This window comes from Haliotis rufescens, unplaced genomic scaffold (assembly GCF_023055435.1).
Source record: "Haliotis rufescens isolate VD_foot unplaced genomic scaffold, xgHalRufe1.0.p SCAF_2, whole genome shotgun sequence".
Lineage (NCBI taxonomy): Eukaryota > Metazoa > Mollusca > Gastropoda > Lepetellida > Haliotidae > Haliotis > Haliotis rufescens.
The window spans coordinates 47,371,319-47,392,256 of record NW_025963890.1 but is presented as its reverse complement, the minus strand read 5'-3'; the positions used below and the strand labels follow the sequence as shown (position 1 = coordinate 47,392,256).

Genomic DNA, 20,938 nt, shown 5'->3' with positions numbered 1-20,938 from the left:
GTCTAGTGGTAGAGCGTCCACCCAGGAGCGCGGAAGGTCCGATCCCCGGCCGCATCATACCAAAAGACATTAAAAGATGGTACTTGTTGTTGTTACCCTGTCTGGCGCTCGGCATTAAGGGGCTTAAACAAGGACTGGTCGGCTCGGAGTCGGTATACTATGTCTGAGTGGGGTATTCATGTTAAACTGCGGCATGGTATCTCAGTGAGCTAGCACTATAAATCGGCATCAGTCTGGACAAGCAGCCACACACACACACACGTAGGTCGCTATATAAGTGCAATAATCTTGGACCCAATTTCACCTCACCTAAAGTAGATAGCCGACTGTATTATCTACATATTTGTGTGTTGAAACCCTTATACAGGCCAACCAACACATTTGCGATGTGTACAAATGTCAGCTGGTGTGCAGCAAAATACAACAAAGCTCATTCAAAATTATAGACAATTTATTCAAATAAATCAAAATTGGCCATGACATTTCATTAACTATAACAGTTGTACATTCAGTTGAGCATGCAAATCATCCGCAATGGCATTAATATTCCCTCCCTCCAATACAACTTACGCTACAGCTCCCTAAGAAGTATTTAATCTACCTTTCATTGTGCTCCTGAATACTGTTAGTGGTAATTACCACCCAACAAAGCATCCAGCTGCAAGCACCCGCTCCTTGTGGAATGAATAAACTTGAGCAGAGGCAATCTCACAAGATTCTAAATGATGCACGATTAACACTAATTTTTGCATAAATGTTTATTCTTCATATTTGCTTCATATTCATCCATTTAACTCGCAAAATTTGAAAAAAGTAGGACTTTGAGGAAAAGCTTCTCTTTATGACATTGCCATATAACATACTTACCCAGACATTGATTGACACACAAACATTTCCTACATTTCACCTCAGCTAGAGCAAGAAATTGACTGACCTATCTCAGTCCCCTCCTCAACATTATGTTGCATGTGATATACGAAAATATGAACCTTTTTTAAATGTCTGTCTGATCTATTTTAATTATGCAAAAATAGCTACCTAGGCTACTGCACTACAAACATACTACAATATACACATTGTAAATCCCTCCCCTCATGTTCAAAAATTGTTGAAACCAAAAACTCTGGTTCCACCTTTTTCCAGTATGTATGCACTCAACTCTCCTATCAATGCTCACTCTATCAACCTCTTGTTTTCCTGATTCCATCTAGAAGGTTACTGATAGCAGTCTTTGCTACTCAAAAGAAGTTGAAGAACACCCAATTCTTTCATATTATAGATTATCTGTCATGACAGATATAATATGGTAATATGAAAGAATTGGGTGTTCTTTTGAGTTGTATACATGGATTTGCGAAAATCACATATTCAAGTTGTTTGTGAAAACAAATGACAAAATTCTGATTCATATCAAATGACAATTCACTGGGATCACTAATAGTTTTCTCTACAAGATGATGCAACTCATACCTATCCAGCAACCTATGTCTATGTAAGAGTGAGTGAGTGAGTTGTGTTTAACGCTGCTTTTAACAGTATTCCAGTCATATCACGGCGTGTCAGCTTAATGTGGGAGGAAAGCCCGAAGTGATGCAGGTCTCAGACGTTTACCACTTTGGTGAAACCCACGAGCACGGGTATGGTGCTGACAAACCTTGAAACATAATCTGGGAGAACCGGGATTCAAACCCACAATCATTGGTTTCTTGCGTGCCCAAGGGACGCAACTCTGCCCCCTGTCTATGTAAGAAGGGTTTCAGTGTGTCCTCAGCTGAGACCAAAAGATACCTGTGCAGCACTTAGTACTTGTGCACTCAAACCAAACTATTTTGTAATGTAATGCCCCACTCAGCAATATTCCAGCTATAGGACGTCAGTCTGTAAATAATCAAGTCTTGACCGAAAATCCAGTGATTGACATCATGAGCATTGATCTACACAATCGGGATACATGCATCAATCAAGTCAGACCACCAGATCCTGTTTGTCGCCTCTTACGTCAAGCATGGGTTGTTGAAGACTCGACACCAAAGAATGACGGGTTTTGCACCAATTGAACTTTTAAAAGATCTTAGGAGTGCACTCAAGAAGACTTTATCAAAATCTGAAATTACATATACACAAGTCGACCAGTAGGAATAACAGTAGTGAACACACTAAAGATGACCTTATTCACTGCACTGACAATTCCATTGTATCCGATGTGAATGTTTTTACATTCTTCCGGTATGCCCTTTTGTGAATAGTGTCTACACCCACAGCGTCACTCAACAACGTACTAGAGTCCTCTGCATTATTGTCAACTAAAACTTCGAGATCTGAAACTTGAGAACTATTAAGGCCACAGTAAAACCATATATTGAGGCAGCAACAACTGATGTGAGTTCACGCTCTCACCACTGCTGATGGGAACTGTAAACCAGCCATGTATGAGAAGACTGAATGAAGCTGACCATGAACACAGAACCCAAAACAATAAAACCATTCACCCATTCCCTGTACTTCCCAAACAACCCCTTCCCACAAACAAACAGTAACAACATCTGCTGATGAGAGGGACTACATGTCAACAACTTAATCAGTTCTGGAGGAGAGCAGGGTAATACACAAATGACACATGCCCATTCTTCAACCTGCACTAAGACTATCAAAGCTAAAAAAATAATTGTCTTGGTTCTTAGGCACCGCCTGCATCATCATAAAGTCTGCTGCATGTTTCGTTTTTATTTCCATATTTAAAAAAAATTAAAAATCCTAATGTGATCCAATATAGCACAGTTACCTCCCTTTACTGCACATCTCGTGTTATGGTCATGGCGGCAATTGGAGTTCGCTTGTTTATGTTCTTGTTCCCTGGTTGATGGAACACACAACTGTTCCGCACCCGCACTATATTTTCAAAAGCCATTGCCTGAGAACCAATTCTTTTATAATTTTTAAGCCTAACACAAATTTCAGCAGAACCCAGTTCAGCTGTAGTGCTAAGATAGCATGGGCACTTTCCACCAAGTCATATTTTGGCTACGGCTGTCATAAATCCATGTTACAATGTTACAGAATGAGAGCTATATGAAGGGATAATAGCACTAAAATTACCACGAGTCTGCTACAAAGTGGGACTTACAGCACTCTAAGTTAGCTGTGAGGGGTGAGGCCCAATGATCAATTCCACAATGCCATCTTAGTGCTAAGGTGATCGTAACTCCCTCAGTTTAACATAGGTTTGCAATCATCATAGTGCTAAGATCACATTGTGGAACAGGATCTGGGCTCATTTCACTAAGTGGTCTTAGAACTTTGACTAACATAACTCCTATACGTTAATACAAACTCAGCACTATGACAGCTTTGTGAAACAGGCCCCAGACAGTAATTGCAAAGACTGAGTTTGTCCCCAGGTGATACTTGCGGCAGTTAGTAGTCAGTGGCTGGGACATCATACACGACCCCACCAACCCGTCAGTGACAGTCAGGTTGCCATTAGCTGGTTACTACAATTTAATATAAGTGCGTGAGTATTGTTTTACGCCACTTTTAGCAATATTCCAGCAATATCACGGCGGTGGAGACACCAGAAATGGGCTTCTCACATTGTACCCCCGTCGGGAGTCGAACCCAGGCGTGACCGAATGCTTTAACCACTAGGCTACCTTACCGCCCCTTTAATATAAGTACTATGGCACTCCATCATGGACTTATCCAAACACTAACTTTCAACGAGTGAAATTTGGAGTTAGAAACTAGGCACAATTTAACAATGGTGTATACACTGCCTAGATAAGTAAGAGCTGCAAAAAGGTTAACTGCAGAATTACAATCAGAACAATCATTTCCCAATAGTAAACTTCAAATTTGGTTGCTTTTTTAGGTAACTCCGCCAATAATCACGAAAATGTTTCAGTCACTAGAACTGAGAATAGAAAAACAATTTATTTCATTAATTCAATTCATGATAATGCTCCGTGATTAGATAAATAAGGTATTCAGGAAAACGATTATCTTCAATGTCTAAATTCATCTGAGCACCGCATGCTTGAAAAAATATGACCCAACAAAACCAACACTAAAGGACATATCAAACCCAATATTCCTGATCAAAACAGGAAATCACTTGATGTGACTTTGGCACTCCTAGACAGATTTTATATACTTCCTATGTATCTAAACTTTTCAGTATGTTTCTGGTCTATCTGGATCATTTTCTGTTATTGTATTCAAAGAAACAGTAAAGTTTGACTGTGGAGTCACCTAAAATGTCTCCGTAAACTTAATACTTTTTCCAGAGTTTTGTCCTTTCCAAGACAATGACTACTACCTCAACAAGCTTCTTTAATAATTTCAAAAACATAACAAGGAGAGGCCCCTGCAGCCAACAATTGACCATATATTGGGATGTGAAAGATTTTGAGGGATGGATTAATTCATCTGTAGGCGACAGCTTTGTCAGCATCTGAAAAACAGATAGGTCAACATTTGACTTGTAAGCAATACTTTGAGTACGGCGATAAGTAACGGTAATAACATAAAAATAATAAATGATTTATGTCTGTGTGGGTTGTTTGAAGAAGTTACTTTATTTTGAGGAAGAGAAATGTGAATTTAATGAAAATTTTAGGACTTCAAATATTCTATCATTTAATACTAATACTAGAAAATCTCTTTGAGTTCATAATCTCTGAGACTTTCTCCTATTCCAAACCTCTACCGACTTGACTTCTTCCTGTCTCGAGACCTTGACCTGGGTGACCTGGAGCGTGACCTTGAAGAGGATTTTGACCTTCTGTTCCTTTTCGTGTATTTAGTCTTGGATGGTGAGTTGGATCTGTGAAAAGAAAGACATAAATCTACACTGGAATACTTAACATGCTATCCAAGATCAAATAGCTTTTAAATCAGAAGGAACATTGCAGAAGGATCTAAGTGTCATACCAAGTACAGTCAAGTCCCGTTAATCCGGCAAGGTTGGTTGCATATGATTATGTCGGATTATAACGAGTATTAAGGATAAACAAAATTAAATAGTATCAACGTTTGTGATCGAAAATTGGACAACTACACGATAGATAACGATACAAACACGTAACAATACAATAAAAATGAAGTATTCATATTGTTCATAGTTCACAAAAGGTTGTTCTGATGTGACCTGTAATGGGATGTCCTCGGCGATAGTGAGTACTTGTATCTGATTTTAATGACATTGAGGTAATCTTAGCATGTGATTAATCCTGTTTTCTTTTTTTAAAGCATTAATTGTTTATTGTTAAGGAAGTTTATCTCTGCAGCAGTTGTAATATGCAGCTTCCAGCTCGCATCAAAACACGGGCTGTGTACTCGCGGGCAGATGATCACGGAGTACGCTGATCACTGTGTCAGATTAACAAGACTGATTAACAAGTGATTTCGGCAATTCGTTACAATTTAGGTGTGTCGGAGTCGGAGTGCGAGACTGTCGGATTAACGGGTCTAAATAGCACTGATTTAATCGGTTCCCATCATTAGTATCGGATTAACGAGATTTGACTAATTCAAAACATATTCCCTTTGAAAATTTTATAACGGACATAATGGATTGTGCAAGCATATAACAGGTTCAAAGGCATGTTTCCCTGGCCTTGTTAGAAAAAGCGCTTTGTGGGACAACTGCCATTAAGACAATTGAATAGTACGATAAATTAGACTAGTATCGGTAACATGAGTGGGTTTTTTTATATATAATTTGTATGGTTTTTTTACCTTAAAGTTTTGATGTCTACACAAATGTAATTATAAAACAGGAAGCAGTATCTAAATGAGCCAATTAGGCCTGATTATCCATCCCTTTCAATGGATAGCCCTCAACAGTAGTTGGTTCCTAGCCAATGTTATTTTTTAAGTAACGAGCAACACTGCTTCCAATAATCATCCTCTCCTCTCACAACATGAAGGTTTTAAAAAAATAATTGAAAATTGATTACATCCTACTTTCAAGAATGTGTTCATCCTACTGTGAATAATAGTCACACAAAATAAATTGGGGGTGGGAATAGTCCTAGTTGTAGTAAATACATTGGGTGGAAGTTGTCACAGGTGGTAAATGTCCAAGGTAGCAATTGTCCTCGACCCGGCAGAGTGATCTTCTCGTATCTCTAGTGTAAGTATGGGAGTTGTACCAGGTGTGCGAAGACCAAATTGTGGAATGATGCTCTTATTCTCATCAAAGTACACCTTGCGTATTCCAAGGTCAATTTATTTTTGCATTGAACACAGCTAATGCTAATCTGTAACTTCTGTAACTTGAATTATAACATTGATATGCAGACATACTTAGACTGGATAGATATGATTATTACTGACATGCATGAAACAGTGCTATGTGATAGACAACAAAACTGTTCTACCCTGTGAACCGTGAAAAGAAAGTTTACCACCCAAACCAAATGGCAAAATTAATACATTTACTTTGACATGAATCTCACTTATGAAAACCAAAAGTAAAAAAAGTGTTCATTGCTATGGCTAAGGAACATGCATAAATTCTGTCATGTTAACAAACATGTGAACACACAAGAATGTAAACGAGATGATTTTGATATTGACCTTTGACCGTTTACCCTGGTTACCAGTTACCATGGTTACCTGGACCTAGAATAGCTTCTCTTCAACTTTTTGCCATCTTCTGATCTTGACCTAGAACCAGACCTTGACCTTGACCTTGACCCTGACGATGAACTTGATCGAGATGATGATCTAGACCCTGAAGAATAACTTGAAGATGACCTTGACCTTGATGAAGACCTTGACCTAGCATTTGTCTTTTCATCCTGGGACTTATCTTGTGTACCATTTTTCTGCTCTTTCTGTTCCTCACTCTCATCATCACTGGCATCCAAGTCGTACTTCGAAAGGTCAACATCATCCTCATCTTCATCTTCATCATCCTCCTCATCATCTTCGTCATCATCCTAGAAAACAGACAGTACAAGCCCTAATGAATTACCACCATCTACAAAAATTCCATAAATATCAAACAGTAAAATGATTGTCAATAGGCCATTCATAAAGCGCACAACTCAACACTATGTATGCCAGTCAAAGCACTCATTTTTACCATTCCAATCAACAGAACACAGCAAATCCCACTGCATTTCCAGATCACTGGTGAGTATACAATCAAAGCTGCCTGTGTAACCAGAGAAGGTTTTGCAAGAGTAGCTAAAATCTTGAGTCAAGTGTTACATCCAATAAAGAATATTCTAGCAATATCATGGTGAGATCAAAAGACTAATTATCTTACAGTGGATCCTTGTGGGTAATCAAACCTGGGTCTTCAGCTTGACAAATGAACCCCTTAACCCCTGGGCTACCCCACAACCCTGCACGCCCTGAAAGATATCCTAAGTTCACTGAGTACACAGTGAACACAGTATACAAGCACCAGTTGACATTGTCACTCAAGGAATGGGGGCACGGGTGGCCCAGTCATCTAAGGCACCGCGATTTGCTTTTAAGAGTTGCATCCCTTAGGCACGCCAGAAACCTATGATTGTTGGTTCGAATCCTGGTTTGCCCTGATTATGTTCCTAAGTTTGTCAGCACCATACCCATGCTTGTGGGCTCCACCGAAGTGGTAAACGTCTGAGACCTGCATCACTTGGGGCTTTCCTCCCACATTAAACTGACATGCCGTGATATAACTGGAATACTGTTAAAAGCGGCATTTAACCCAATTCCCTCACTCACTCACTCCAGGAATTATGCAATACCTTGTTCTCTGCATCTCCCCCTCCTCTCTCGCCCTGCTTCACCGGATTGTCTGTCGAGATCTTGCGCACAGCAAATTTCTTCTTCCTTCCAAACTAAAGAAAACACCAGTATTAATATCCTCAACAAGGAGATGTGTGAATTGTCCTTGACAAGTCTTAGGTTTCTCCTTAAGCTTTAGCTTATGTTGTTTGTAGGGCTGGGATGAGTGCGAATTTATTACCCGGGTACCCACCGCCCTAGGTCTCAGGAGATAGGTACAAAATTTCCAATTAGGCATTTTGTTTTACCATAGCCCTGACAAATCATATGAAGATACATGTATTAAGCAATCTGGTCATGCATACACTGAAGTTGACTAAGTTATATCTTTATTCAACCATATGAAAAGTCAGAAGGAATGGGTGCATAGTCAGAAAGAAATGTGAACATTAGTTACTTGTAGTGTAACCATAGAGTTCTATATACTTTTTGTCATTAAACAATATATCACATGAGTAACCACAGGTCTGGGTAGTCCTGTGGGTACCCGGATCCGACTCAGTACCCACCTGACCGGGTACCTGAGTTACCCCTCCCTGCCCTAGTTGTTTGTCCTTGATAACACTGCTATCCCTCTGGGTGGGCTCACCTCATCATATTCCTCCTCGGAGTCTTCTTCTCTCTGTACATACTCCACCACTTCATCCCTCTCCATGTAGCCACCACCAAACCCTGTGAAGCAGGAACAGTTCACTGATTGTGGTTTGCTTCTTATATAGATATAGGACAGCAGTGTGTAGATAATTAAGTCTGGACCAGACAATCCAGTACTTGACATCATGAGCACTAATTTATGCAATTGAGACACCAAGTCATTCTTTACTTTTCTTTGTTTGTTGTTTAAGCCACACTCAGTAACATCAAGCACTATTTCGGCGGTCAGTAAATAATCGAGTCTGGACCAGACAATCCAGTACTTGACATCATGAGCACTAATTTATGAAATTGGGACCCCAAGTCTTTCTTTATTTTTCTTTGTTTGTTGTTTAAGCCACACTCAGCAATATCCAGCTATTTTTCTGCGGTCTGTAAATAATCAAGTCTGGACCAGACAATCCAGTAATTGACATCACAAGCATCAATCAACACAACTGGGATACGATGACATGCATCAACCTGATCCCATTAGTCGCCTCCTCTGGCAAGCATAAGCAACTTTTATGGCAAGCATTGGTTTGACTTCACAATCCTGTTAGTTGCCTTTTCGACCAGCATGGGTTGCTGAAGACTAATCAATTCTAATCTGGATCTACAAGGGGGCAATTCCATTTAAATTCCTGCAATGTAAAGTGTGTGTCCTGTTCTACTACTAACTATTCACTGCACTGCAGATATAAATATGCGTTAACTTCCAGTTCTCCAAAGCCAATCTTAGGCGTTCATCAAAGAGTGAGTGAGTGAGTATGGTTTTACGCCGCTTTTAGCAATATTCCAGCAATATCACGGCGGGGGCCACCAGAAATGGGCTTCACACATAGTACCCATGTCGGGAATCAAACCCGGGTCTTCGGCGTGACGAGCGAACGCTTTAACCACTAGGCTACCCGACTGCCCCCTTCTTCAAAGACACTATGTAGTAATGACTGAACCATTTTAAACCTTTGGTCTCACAGTGAGTATTGTTTTATATATCACAGCCGGGGACACCAGAAATGGGCTTCAGACACTGTACCCATGTGGGGAATCGAACCCGGTTCTTCGGCGTGACACAGCCCCCTTGGTCACACAGTGAGTATGGCTTTATGCTGCTTTTTGGTATATTCCAGTAATATCACAGCGGGGGACACAAGATACAGCAGCTGTACTGGATGTTCCCTGTGTTAACCTACCAGTCCTCTGTTCAACCTTGCCATACTTGGGGGAGTTACACATGTTGCAGCTCATTCGTCTCGCCCAGTTTACATTACCACAACTGAAAGCAAACAATCAGATTACAACAACGTCAGCTGTCACAACTGCTAATTGCATTTTTCTTGAATTAGAGTGAGTGACTATCGTTTTACGCCGCTTTTAGCAATTTTCCAGCAATCACAGCGGGGGACACCAGAAATGGGCTTCACACATTGCACCCATGTCGGAAATCGAACCCGGATCTTCGGCGTGACGAGCGAATGCTTTTACCACTAGGCTACCCGACCGCCCCTCTTGAATTAGAAGATACTTACAACAGCCTTATAATCATAATATCACTGCACCTTGAATTTGAATACTGAAGTGATAAATTAGTTACCGAACCACATTCTGGTCATCAGGAAACCATTCGCACCATCCGCATCATCATAAAGTCTGCCGCACATTTTGTTTTTATTTCCATTTTCAAAAAATATTAAAATCCTAATACTTATACACAATGCACAAAAAAAATTGAAAATGGAAACAAAAACCAAACATGCAATGAACTTTATGATGATGTGGGCATGCCTGAGAACCAAGACTATTATTTTTTTTAGCCTATGATAGACATACAGTTTATTTGTATACATGGCCAAAAGTACATGTATAATTGTACAAGTTACAGCGCAACCTTGACATTTTAGTTTCAGAAAATGTAGAGCAGGTTCACAAGATGAATTTCATAATTTATTCAGATTGGCTTCTTAGCCCTCATACGAAATATGCGGTGTAATAACACGGATAACTTAAATAACATGTTCGCATGATCGGTTTTGAGCATATCATATCAGATAGAATGTGCTCATATACTGTAAATCATGAAATTAATGCGGAAAATGCAATTTTATCACCTCCTGACATTACTATAGAGATGCATCTGGACATATTGGAGTATAGTGTCATGTCAGGTTCACTGCACAAGCACGAAACAATCACACATATAACCATGATAATTGAGTTAGTATGGTTTTACTCTGCTTTGAGCAATATTCCAGCAATATCATGGCGAGGGGACACCAGAAATGGACTTCACACATTGTACCCATGTCGGGAATCGAACGTGGGTCTTCGGCGTTCTAACCAAGTTAACAAAGTTCACAATAAACAAGGTACTTGAACACTAGATTTTAGTAAAATCTAAATGTTTTTTACATTTGTATACTTATCCTGCATTACTCCTTAATGCATTCACTGCTTACCTTACGACAACAAGAAGGACAGCGCAGCTGTGAAGGTCCTCGGTCAAGACATAAAGTTGTTGTTCTGAAGTCCCACTTTTACTGACTACCGCCGCTGTCCTGTGACCTTGATGAGACCTAAAGTCATCTTCTTCACATCAAATATGTTAAGTCTTGGTTGTCAGCCATCTCAACAGCATTTTCAACAACAGTATGTCTGTGCTGGAAAAATGTTATGTAGTATGATGAGTACGTAATCATCCTTGAGACCTGCCTCTGCCACACTCACTGGGAACAGTGGTCTTCCTTGAGAGATGCCCGTCTAAGCTTATAATTGCCTGACCTGCCAGTCCCCTGGGATAGACTAAAAGAGACGTGCGCAGTGTCATTCCAAGTGTTTTGGGGAACTTGGCATGAGTGTCTGCAATCTGTTCATTGAACAGGGAGGTAGATGACAAAGGGCAAAGCAGTCTGCGCTTGAAATCACAGTCCAAGTTAGAAAGCGCTGAAGTCTGCGTGTGACGGTAATCTCCGCGAGAGCAGCCTCAAGATGAATTTTCATGTGGTCAATTTGACGCTGTAGGAAAATCACCATAGTTTGGAAATGATCTAATCGGATAGGGTTATCCTCTGATAGATCCTGATCCACTGCATGCAATGACAATGTTGTTGGCTTAAATGACAGAGCAAATGTAAACTTGGAGAAGTCCCTCTTATTTACCCCATTACCAGGGGGGCGCCACTGACACGCGATGGTCTGCTACCAAATCTGGTACCTGTGCTAAGCCAGCGATCTGCTCTGGCGCGTCGTGCCTCCTCTATCAGAAGGCTTTGATGACCCTCCTGGATAATGAGTCATGTGCAGATGTCCCCGTACGCGCTGGCATACTAGTGCTGCCCAGCAATGTATGATGTACCAGAAAGCACATTAGGCATTTGGTATGATGTACCAGAAAGCACATTAGGCATTTGGTATAGGCGCTCCGTGCAGGTCTATGAGACAATGCTCATCAGTGATGACTGGATCATTGTAAAGGCGCTTGGTCCATTGTCCAATTAGCATTCTGGAACGCCATGTTGACGCCTGAGCATGCATCTGCTGTGCTGGATATGTTGGAACAGCGCTAAGCTGATCGTGCGTCGCCTGCATAACATTGAATGCTGATGTCATTGTAGAGGCACTTGGGTAGTAGTCAGGCGCTGCGCTCGGCACAGATAACTGAGACACAATGCTCATTGGTATTGACTGGATCATGGCTTGCGTCTGCGCTACCCCCATCAAAGCGCCTTGAGACGCTGGCGCCAGGGTTGCAGATTTAGCAGATCTGGATGTCTCAGGCGGTTGAAAATTAGGAGCAGTTACAATACTCACAAAATCCTCCGGTATTGTTGATTTCAGCAGAGCAAGCACTTCTGCAGACACAGTTACAGGCGTCATATTACCCGCCGATGATAACTTCTTTATGGTAATGATCGAACCATGTCTTCGCTATTCAGCGATTGTGACATTCTTATCGTCTCAGGACGGGATTGCTGCAAGATATATATGTGAGTTACCTGCCTATATATTGTAAAACTCGTTGGAGAGAGATTAACACAAAATTACAGTTAGAATTTGGCGAGCACATCTGTGTGCATGCCGAACAACGTGGATAAAGTTCTCCAGGCGATTTGTTCCCACGACCTATAAATACAGCGCGCAAGGATAAGGTACACAATTATAGAATTGTTGATGAAACAGTATTGGAAGAATGCCATAGAATTGAACAATAATCTATTGGCAAAAATATGAGTTGAAAGTGTATACAATATTTTTATAAACGCAACTATTTACATCTGCGTACAAGCCAACACCAATGTGGATGATAAACTTTGGATTATTTTTTCCAAGACAATTAGTACAATGAGCAAGCATAACTAACCCAAATAAAGAATTTATTATGAAGCGGTACTGAAATACTGGAAGAATTGATAATAATCTTTCGGCAAACATATTTTTAACGAGTTGTAAGTGTATAAAATAATTTATATATATGCAACTCACTGTCACGCCAAAGCTAGTAGTATTTAAGAGCACAAGAATATGTTATACATACAAAGCTGAGAATTGTAAACAATTTGACTACCTTGGCAGGCAAACAATTGTAACAATTCAAAATGGCGGCGAACAACAAATATGTGGTGGGAAAAAAGACAAGAGTCTTTTCACGCCTAATTAATTCACATAAAACTACACAACATGGTGAAAGTAATATGAAAAGAATACATCATCCATTGCAGATCAGTTTTAGAATTGTTGACGAAAACTGAAGGTCTAAATTAATCCAAAAGGAGAGCTCCGCTGGGACATGTTCTTGCTGTAGTGCAACAAGCAGTGACCGAAGAAGATGACCTAAGGTGTCATCAAGGTCACAGGACAGCGGCGGTGGTCAGTAAAAGTGGGACTTCAGAACAACAGCTTTATTGCTTTTGGAGCATGTACAATTTTCATTGGTGACCTGCCGTATCTCATTTGAATATGCGTTATTTGGAATTTCCTGCTTATTTTATGGAAGTTAGAAAATGCTAGGTTAGAACAGTTGACGTCTGTGGAGATAACAAAGGATATTATTCAACCGTACTGCTATTACGTGTTTCAACATTCTACACTTACCCCATTGTGTGTCATGGAATCCTAAATTCTGGTTCGGTGTTATCGTTTGGTGATCGGTTATCGCTTGCTCATAGCGCATTAATTTCACGACGCATATTAGGCCGGGGAGGGTGGATGAATTAATTTGGGGACGCACTAACTGCATAATTCACAGTATATGACATCCTTTGAAAGGACTTGTTCCCAGGTAGCTATGTAGGGTCATCATTGTTGTTTTGAATTAATATATCAAACAATTGTAAACAGTAGTCTGTAACAGTAAACTCATTTGATCCACAGGTATAAAAATTTGCAACATTTTTCAACATTCTACACTTTACCTTTTACACTGCCAGTCATCAGCACTGAAGAGGCCATGACTTTTCTCTGCCATGGCCTTTCCAATCTCTTGTCCTCCCTTCTTAAAAGTAGCACCATCTTTCTTTTCTGGAACAAATTTCAATAGGCGATTTGAATCGTTTTACATTTATACATCTATAACAAACTTCAGTTCTCCTTGAGGATTTTCAGTGGGATGCATTCTCAGATAACCGTCACAAAGTCTAATCTCAAATATCTTTCTAATTTCAAACTAGTCGGAAGTGAGCTGACATTTAACTGAATTTGTCTCCCCTTGTAAATGGTCAGAGAAAGTAGTGTCGATCTCATTTAAAAATCAGATTTTAGTGCTTGTAACTGTTACACAAAGATTTGAGTAGATTCCATTATAGGTCACGTCAGAACATCCTTTCATCCGACCAATTAGCGCTGTTTACGAGATTGAGAAAGTGAACTGCAGTCATGAGCAGCAGAACTGATTCTGAATGCCGGTCAAAATATTTGAAACGGAACTGACTTTCTGCAGCCCGTGAGAAGTACTGCCATCTCAGCTTTTTATTAGACATTCCAGAATTTTATTTTGTTCAGTTTTCGAATTATGAATCAAGAACTCTGTCAAAATATTTGTAAAGCATAGTCATATTCTGGTGCCATAACACTCAAGAAAGCTGCTTCTCATTGGCTAACTTCAACTTCCAGGTAGTCATTTCATTGGCCGATGAAAGATCCTGTAAGGTCATTCTGACGTGACACGTAGTGAATGTCCTCAGATCTTTGTGTCGCCATAGAGACAATGAAGATCTGACTTTAATGAGATTTGATTAGTGCGTGTGTTTCTTGTTAATAATCGAGTCTGGACTAGACAATCAGGTGTTTGTACTGTTTGTGATGACCCACTCTGCCGTGGTACAAGGACACACAATCAACCAAATCACCAAGCCTGACCACCCAACGCCTTCTATGATCAGCAGAGTTTGCTGGGGACCAATCTGGACAGTGAGTGAGTTGGGTTTAACGCCGCTTTTAACATTATTCTAGTCATATCACGGCGTGTCTGCTTAATGTGGGAGGAAAGCCCAAAGTGATGCAGGTCACAGACGTTTACCACTTGGGTGAGACCCACGAGCACTGGTATGGCGCTGACAAACCTAGAAACATAATCGGGGTGAACCGGGATTCGAACCCACAATCATAGGTTTCTGGCGTGCCCAAGGGACGTAACTCTGCACAGCAAATTGCGGTGCCTTAGACGACTGGGCCACCCGTGCCCCCCCCCCCCCCCCCCCCCCCCCACCAATCTGGACAGAGGCTACAACACTGCACATACCATTTTTACTTTTCCCACACTTATTGCAGGACGATCTTCTTGCAAAATTGACGTTTCCACATCTACAACAAACAAAACATGAATTTAATTATGTATTAATCAAATTATCTCTTCTCTACTATTGTGAACACATAAAATTGAACATAATATGTCAGCAGAGTTTCGTTTAACGCCGCTTTCAACAGTAATCCAGTTATATCATGGCGTGTCAGCTTAATATGGGAGGAAAGCAGGTCTCAGACATTTTCCACTTTGGTGAAATCCACAAGCACAGGTATGGTGCCGACAAACCTAGAAATATAATCGGTGTGAACCAGGACCTAAACCCATAGGTCCCAAAGGGACATAACTCTGCACAGCAAATTGCGTTGCCTTCGCCGACTGGAATATGCCACTACCTAATGTATTGATACATAGGTGAGGTGAGGTGAAATTGGGTTTAACGTCGCGTCCAAGATTATTGCACTTATATAGCGACGTGCATGCACGTGTATGTGTGTGTGTGGCTGCTTGTACTAGTCCGGACTGATGCCGATTTATAGTGCTAGCTCACTGAGATACCATGCCGCAGTTTAACATGAATACCCCACTCAGACACAGTATACTGACTCCGAGCCGACCAGTCCTTGTTTTAGCCCCTTAATGCCGAGCGCCAGACAGGGTAACAACAAGTACAATCTTTTAACGTCTTTTTGTATGACGCGGCCCGGGATCGAACCCTGGACCTTCCGCTCTCCGGGCGGACGCTCTACCACAAGACCACGGAGGCGGTCATTTGATACATAGTCACGATACAAATTTTAATACAGGTGAGGTGAAATTGGGTTAAACGTCGCGTCCAAGATTATTGCACTTATATAGCGACGTGCATGCACGTGTGTGTGTGTGTGGCTGCTTGTACTAGTCCGGACTGATGCCGATTCATAGTGCTAGCCCACTGAGATACCATGCCGCAGTTTAACATGAATACACCACTCAAGACACAGTATACTGACTCCAAGCCGACCAGTTCTTGTTTTAGCCCCTTAATGCCGAGCGCCAGACAGGGTAACAACAGCGAACCCCAGACCTTCCGCTCTCCGGGCGGATGCTCTACCACTAGACCACGGAGGCGGTCAATTTTTATAATACAGAGATCAGAATGGTTAATTTCTTTCTATGACCGTAAGCAACAGAACCCCAAGTTGTTGTCAGGCAAGATTATTGCAAAACTTTGTAAATATTACCGTTTTTACTCCATACAGAACTAAAACATAGGTAAATGTATTGTATCATCAGCGGTGTAAATCAGCAATGAGTTGATACCCCTATGATTTCTGACCACTCTAAATACTCATGTCAGTGATGCCTTTTCCCTTAAATCTTATAAGTCTACAATTTAGTTTTCATTTGAAGTAATTGTTTTCTCAAAAAGATTTCATCCATGAATGAAAGGGAAAATGCCTAAATGAATCTCAAAATCTGTTGATACTGCCAAACAAACATTGAACATATCTGAAATTGACAGTCTTATATAATAAGGATTAGGATTGATTATCAACATTTTCTGATAATTTATAGGGACAAAGCTTTGATGGTTCTGAGTGTTATTAAATCATGCATGAAATAATTTCCAAGTTTGACATCATACCTTCAGTTCATGCATGACTCAATTCTCAAAACAATACAGCTCCGCACAGAAAAGGTGACAACCCAAGCACTGCCCAGAAGAACTGGCTTTGTCTAATAAAAACATGCCAAAGTGAAGAGTGAGTGTGTGGGTGAGTTGGGTTTAACGCTGCTCTTAACAGTATTCCAGTCATATCACGGTGTGTCTGCTTAATGTGGGAGGAAAGCCCGAAGTGATGCAGGTCTCAGACTTTTACCACTTCGGTGAAACCACGAGCACGGGTATGGTGCTGACAAACCTAGAAACATAATTTTGGCGAACCGGGATTCAAACCCACAATCCTAGGTTTCTGGCGTGCCCAAGGGACACAACTCTGCACAGAGAATCGCGGCGCCTTAGATGACTGGGCCACCCGAGCCCCCCCAAAGTGAAGAGGAACCTTGTGTAGCTTTCTTACAGATGAGTTACAAAATAATAATTGCCAGCTTGATTGGATTAGAACTCAGTGTTTATTAATTCAATTTAAATGCCTGGGTTGTATGAAGCCAATCACTTTGCAGAACACTCTCTTACCAAGAGTCCCGTGCGACCAGATTAGAACCTCTGTCATATTGTCCATTCACCATTTGGCAAGTTTTTCATCTATTTAACTTTCATGTGAATACCTCTTTATATTTGCATATTTATCCTTTGTCTACATTGGTTGTTTGGCTCCATGCGTTGTCATCGAAGCCCATGGAGAGCCAGCGATACAAGCTCATTGATATATTAAGCTGTATTGTCATGCACCTCACTGTCACCGTTGCATTAGCATAGCTACACAATTATGCAAAGAAATATGAAAGTGCCCCGAAAGGATGGATTAAGCCTGTCTGTCTGATTTCAGAATAAGTCTGTTTACAGATAAGAGAAAAGTCTGGTTATGTGAGCCAACACCAACAGTGTGGTCACCGAAACAGAAACTTCTCTCAAGGAATAAGGCGAGCAGGGCCGATTAAACTCAGGGGTTGTCAATGTTTGCAATCAAAGCTACAGAACGATCGAGATACTGGCCGTTTAATACCCAATTCTGCAGTCATTCCTGTGTCATCACCTGGTTTGACAAATGTTGAGAAAACTGCTGTCTTTTGAATTAATTTTTGCTATCATTTCCATCAATATTCTTAACCAACAAGGGGCTACTTACTATTGTTGCCCTTCGCTTTTGGTTTACTGTTTTGCAGTTAGACCTCATGATTGATTTTCTACAGAAGAGTTACAACAGAGTGACACGACTCAGGGATACACACATCCACTAGTCAGAGACTTGTGAAAATCCTTAGAGAGTAGTTGTTTTCTCCAAAAACATGTTTGGTCCTTCTATTTACATAAAGTTTACCACGAGTCCGAAATGACAAGCTGACTTTTTGGACTTGACCAGTGGTCTACCGATGTTAGTCCGACAAGCCCAACTTTTCATATTTGGTTACGACTTCCAACAATGCTCGCAGGTGCTTAAGCAAGCAATCAAAAACACAGAGAAGATAAGCTATGGACATACTAGACTACGACCATTTTTCAAGCAGTATTCGCTTTATAACCATGCGGGAAAGGCGCATTGTCTAGACTAGGCCTAATCCAAAATACACGTTCTGTTCAAATCGAAGTCATAAACGCTACAGGCATCATTTTACTATAGTTAAAAGGATAAGAGATTGATTTCCTTCATGCCCCACAAAGCGTTAAAACTGAAATAACTGTTTTACTTAGGATCGGGGCAAATCCAGTCCCCCTCGTTGGGTTTAAAGCGCCCACCACCAGACATCGTTCACAATAATTACGATTGTTGGCCGCGAGATGGCGTCGTTTCGAGAATATGAGAACAATATAAAAACGAAATTGGCGTGTGGGATGATAATGCTTTTTCAGAGATTTCGATGAATATTCACACCGTGTATAGCATTTAAGGCTTAAAAAGTCCTAATGAGGATTTGACGAAACTAAATCCATGATCAAAAGTAAATATTTTTATAATGTTATTGATAATTGTAATTGTGAACTTCATATTTCGTATAACACTCCGCCTTTTATATGCACCCACAGTCAATAAAACTCTCGACACACTTTTGGTGTACGCTAGGTCTGCGACCGATACTTTTAACCGCTGTGAAGAGCTTTAATAGCCATCTTTCCGATAGAGGGCACTCTTCACAAAATGGAGTCCAATAGTAACGGCAACGATTCGGCCAACCTTAGAAAACGCCACCAACACAACAACGTGAATCAACACGAGCGAAATTTCAGTTATGAAGAATCTAAGCAACGAGCTAAGCATGGCACATCAAAAATATACCTTAGTGGACCTCTCCTCATATTGCTTTCCCTGCTTTTCTATTCATCTAGCGTTATTCTTGTTCACGTTCGGATGAACTCGTTTCCAACACCACTTTTGGCAAATAATCACAGTGATCAACATTTTACAGAAGAGAGAGCAAGGAAACATCTCGATGATATAACCGGATTTGGTCCTCGTGTTGCAGGCAGTTACGCAAATATTCAGGCTGAAAAATACATTTTTTCAGAACTCAACAAAATCAACCAAGTGCGAAATCATGTGCACGACATACAGGTTGACATCCAAAATGTTACTGGGTCATTTGTGTTGGATTTTATTGGTGTTGGCGAATTTACCAGTGTCTACAGCAATCTGAGGAATGTTATTGCGATGCTGTCACCTGCAGAGAAAATTGGAGATCACAGCATCTTGATCAATTGTCACTATGATACTGTTACAGATAGCCCAGGTATGTTTAACATTTTTGCATTCCTTATTTCTCATCGAAATTATTCGTCGAATTAATAAACATGTGATTAAGAAATGTGGTCCTTGTGCTACAGAACAACTAGTAGTAATGGCAGTTTGTTGATATTCCGTAGACATTTTTGTACAAAAAGGTCAACTATTGTATATAAAATTGAGTTTTGGAGGTGTGGAAGCACCCATCATTCTACAAATTTGCTAAAACAGCAAAGGATTCGTTAAATGTCCTGATGTATGTCTTAGTGGTGAATCCTAGTCATGAAGCAGAACTACTATTGCCTGGCAAAAACGGCACCTCATATTTATTTTACCTTGGTACTGAAAAACTTGAAATAAAACTCACAAACTTGCAGACACAAATAATTGTAAAATGTTAAAACAGGTTTACATTTGAAACTAGCCTCTACTCCAATTTACTCGCCGACTCTGATTGAGAGGTGCAACTGAACTTTTGGTGAAAACATTTTAGTCTTTGAAGTAAAATAAATGAATTAAACCAGAGACTATTTACCGATATCGGTATATGGTCTCTGATTAAACCCACATGGTCACAAATTATTGTGAAATGTTGATCGCCTTAAACTTGTTAAAACAAGTTTACATTAGAAATTAGCCTCTATTCCAATTGATTGGGAGGCACAACTAAACTTACTGTGAAAACATCACATGCTTTGATTACCTTTACTCAAATAAACTCAAAGTCAAGCTGATACTGAGTCTGGCGGAAATGTCAAGAAATTGGACTACAGGTATACTATATATTTAATATGTATTTTAGTAAGTAGGAAGTAAATAGTAATTTTTTAGATATTTCATATAATTATAACCCCCCTTTCCTGACTGCAGCCAACATCACAGACTGAAAGACTGTGTGCCCGCCTGAGGAAAACATATATACTACAAAATAAGACATTTTCGCCGACAATCAGTAGCCATTTTTCACCAAATGAGGTGCCGGTTTAGCCTGCACCCATTAAATATCCTAATGTATGTCTCAGTGCCGAATTCTAGTCATGAAACAGAATGCAGCTGCGTGATATCTTCATAAATTGTAAATATAAATTGAGATTTGAAAAAAAAAAATCATATTGTTTTGACTGCTTATTTCTTAGTTTATATAAAGTCACATAACCACAGGTCTGGATAGTTGAAACAGGACCTGGGTTGTGTTGCAGTAATCACTCGGGTCACCTGCCATAGTCATAGTAGTGTGTGTATTTAATGACAACTAGATATTTTAACTGTAAGCATGGTAAATAGGTTGTTTAAAACAAACTAAGTATTATGTTTAACTGTCCAAGCATTTGGTACTATTTGTAAGGGTGTAGGTGAACTTGTAACCAAATAATTTGTATCCATGGAGAATTTGGGGACA

General features: G+C 40.3%; 2 protein-coding genes across 2 annotated transcripts in view; one reads left to right on the top strand and one right to left on the bottom strand.

The window, feature by feature from the left end:
* Positions 1–433: 433 nt before the first annotated feature.
* LOC124142213 (zinc finger Ran-binding domain-containing protein 2-like) lies at positions 434–18,602 on the bottom strand. Its single transcript, XM_046510545.2, has 9 exons — positions 18,509–18,602; positions 15,155–15,216; positions 13,830–13,935; positions 9,615–9,697; positions 8,375–8,457; positions 7,746–7,838; positions 6,619–6,944; positions 4,700–4,822; positions 434–4,450 (listed from the first exon to the last, which is right to left on the bottom strand). Exons 1-8 carry the CDS (start codon positions 18,565–18,567, stop codon positions 4,702–4,704), a joined length of 933 nt encoding a protein of 310 aa, XP_046366501.2. The 5' UTR covers positions 18,568–18,602; the 3' UTR covers positions 434–4,450; positions 4,700–4,701.
* A 297-nt stretch (positions 18,603–18,899) lies between these two features.
* Positions 18,900–20,938, top strand: part of LOC124142212 (endoplasmic reticulum metallopeptidase 1-like) — a 34,155-nt gene continuing 32,116 nt past the window's right edge. Inside the window, exon 1 of the mRNA XM_046510544.2 lies at positions 18,900–19,546. Coding sequence (XP_046366500.2) covers positions 18,958–19,546 — 589 coding nt within the window. The 5' untranslated portion in view covers positions 18,900–18,957. The remainder of the gene's footprint in view (positions 19,547–20,938) is intronic.

Bases quoted from the DNA above. Each gene is read 5' to 3' on its own strand.
- LOC124142213 (XM_046510545.2), bottom strand. From the start codon at position 18,567: ATGTCTGGTGGTGGGCGCTTTAAACCCAACGAGGGGGACTGGATTTGC. The intron at 13,936-15,154 runs GTATGTGCAGTG...AATTTGTTCCAG, and splicing joins GTGTGGGAAAAGTAAAAATG to AAAAGAAAGATGGTGCTACT. The intron at 7,839-8,374 runs GTGAGCCCACCC...TGTTTTCTTTAG, and splicing joins CCGAGGAGGAATATGATGAG to TTTGGAAGGAAGAAGAAATT.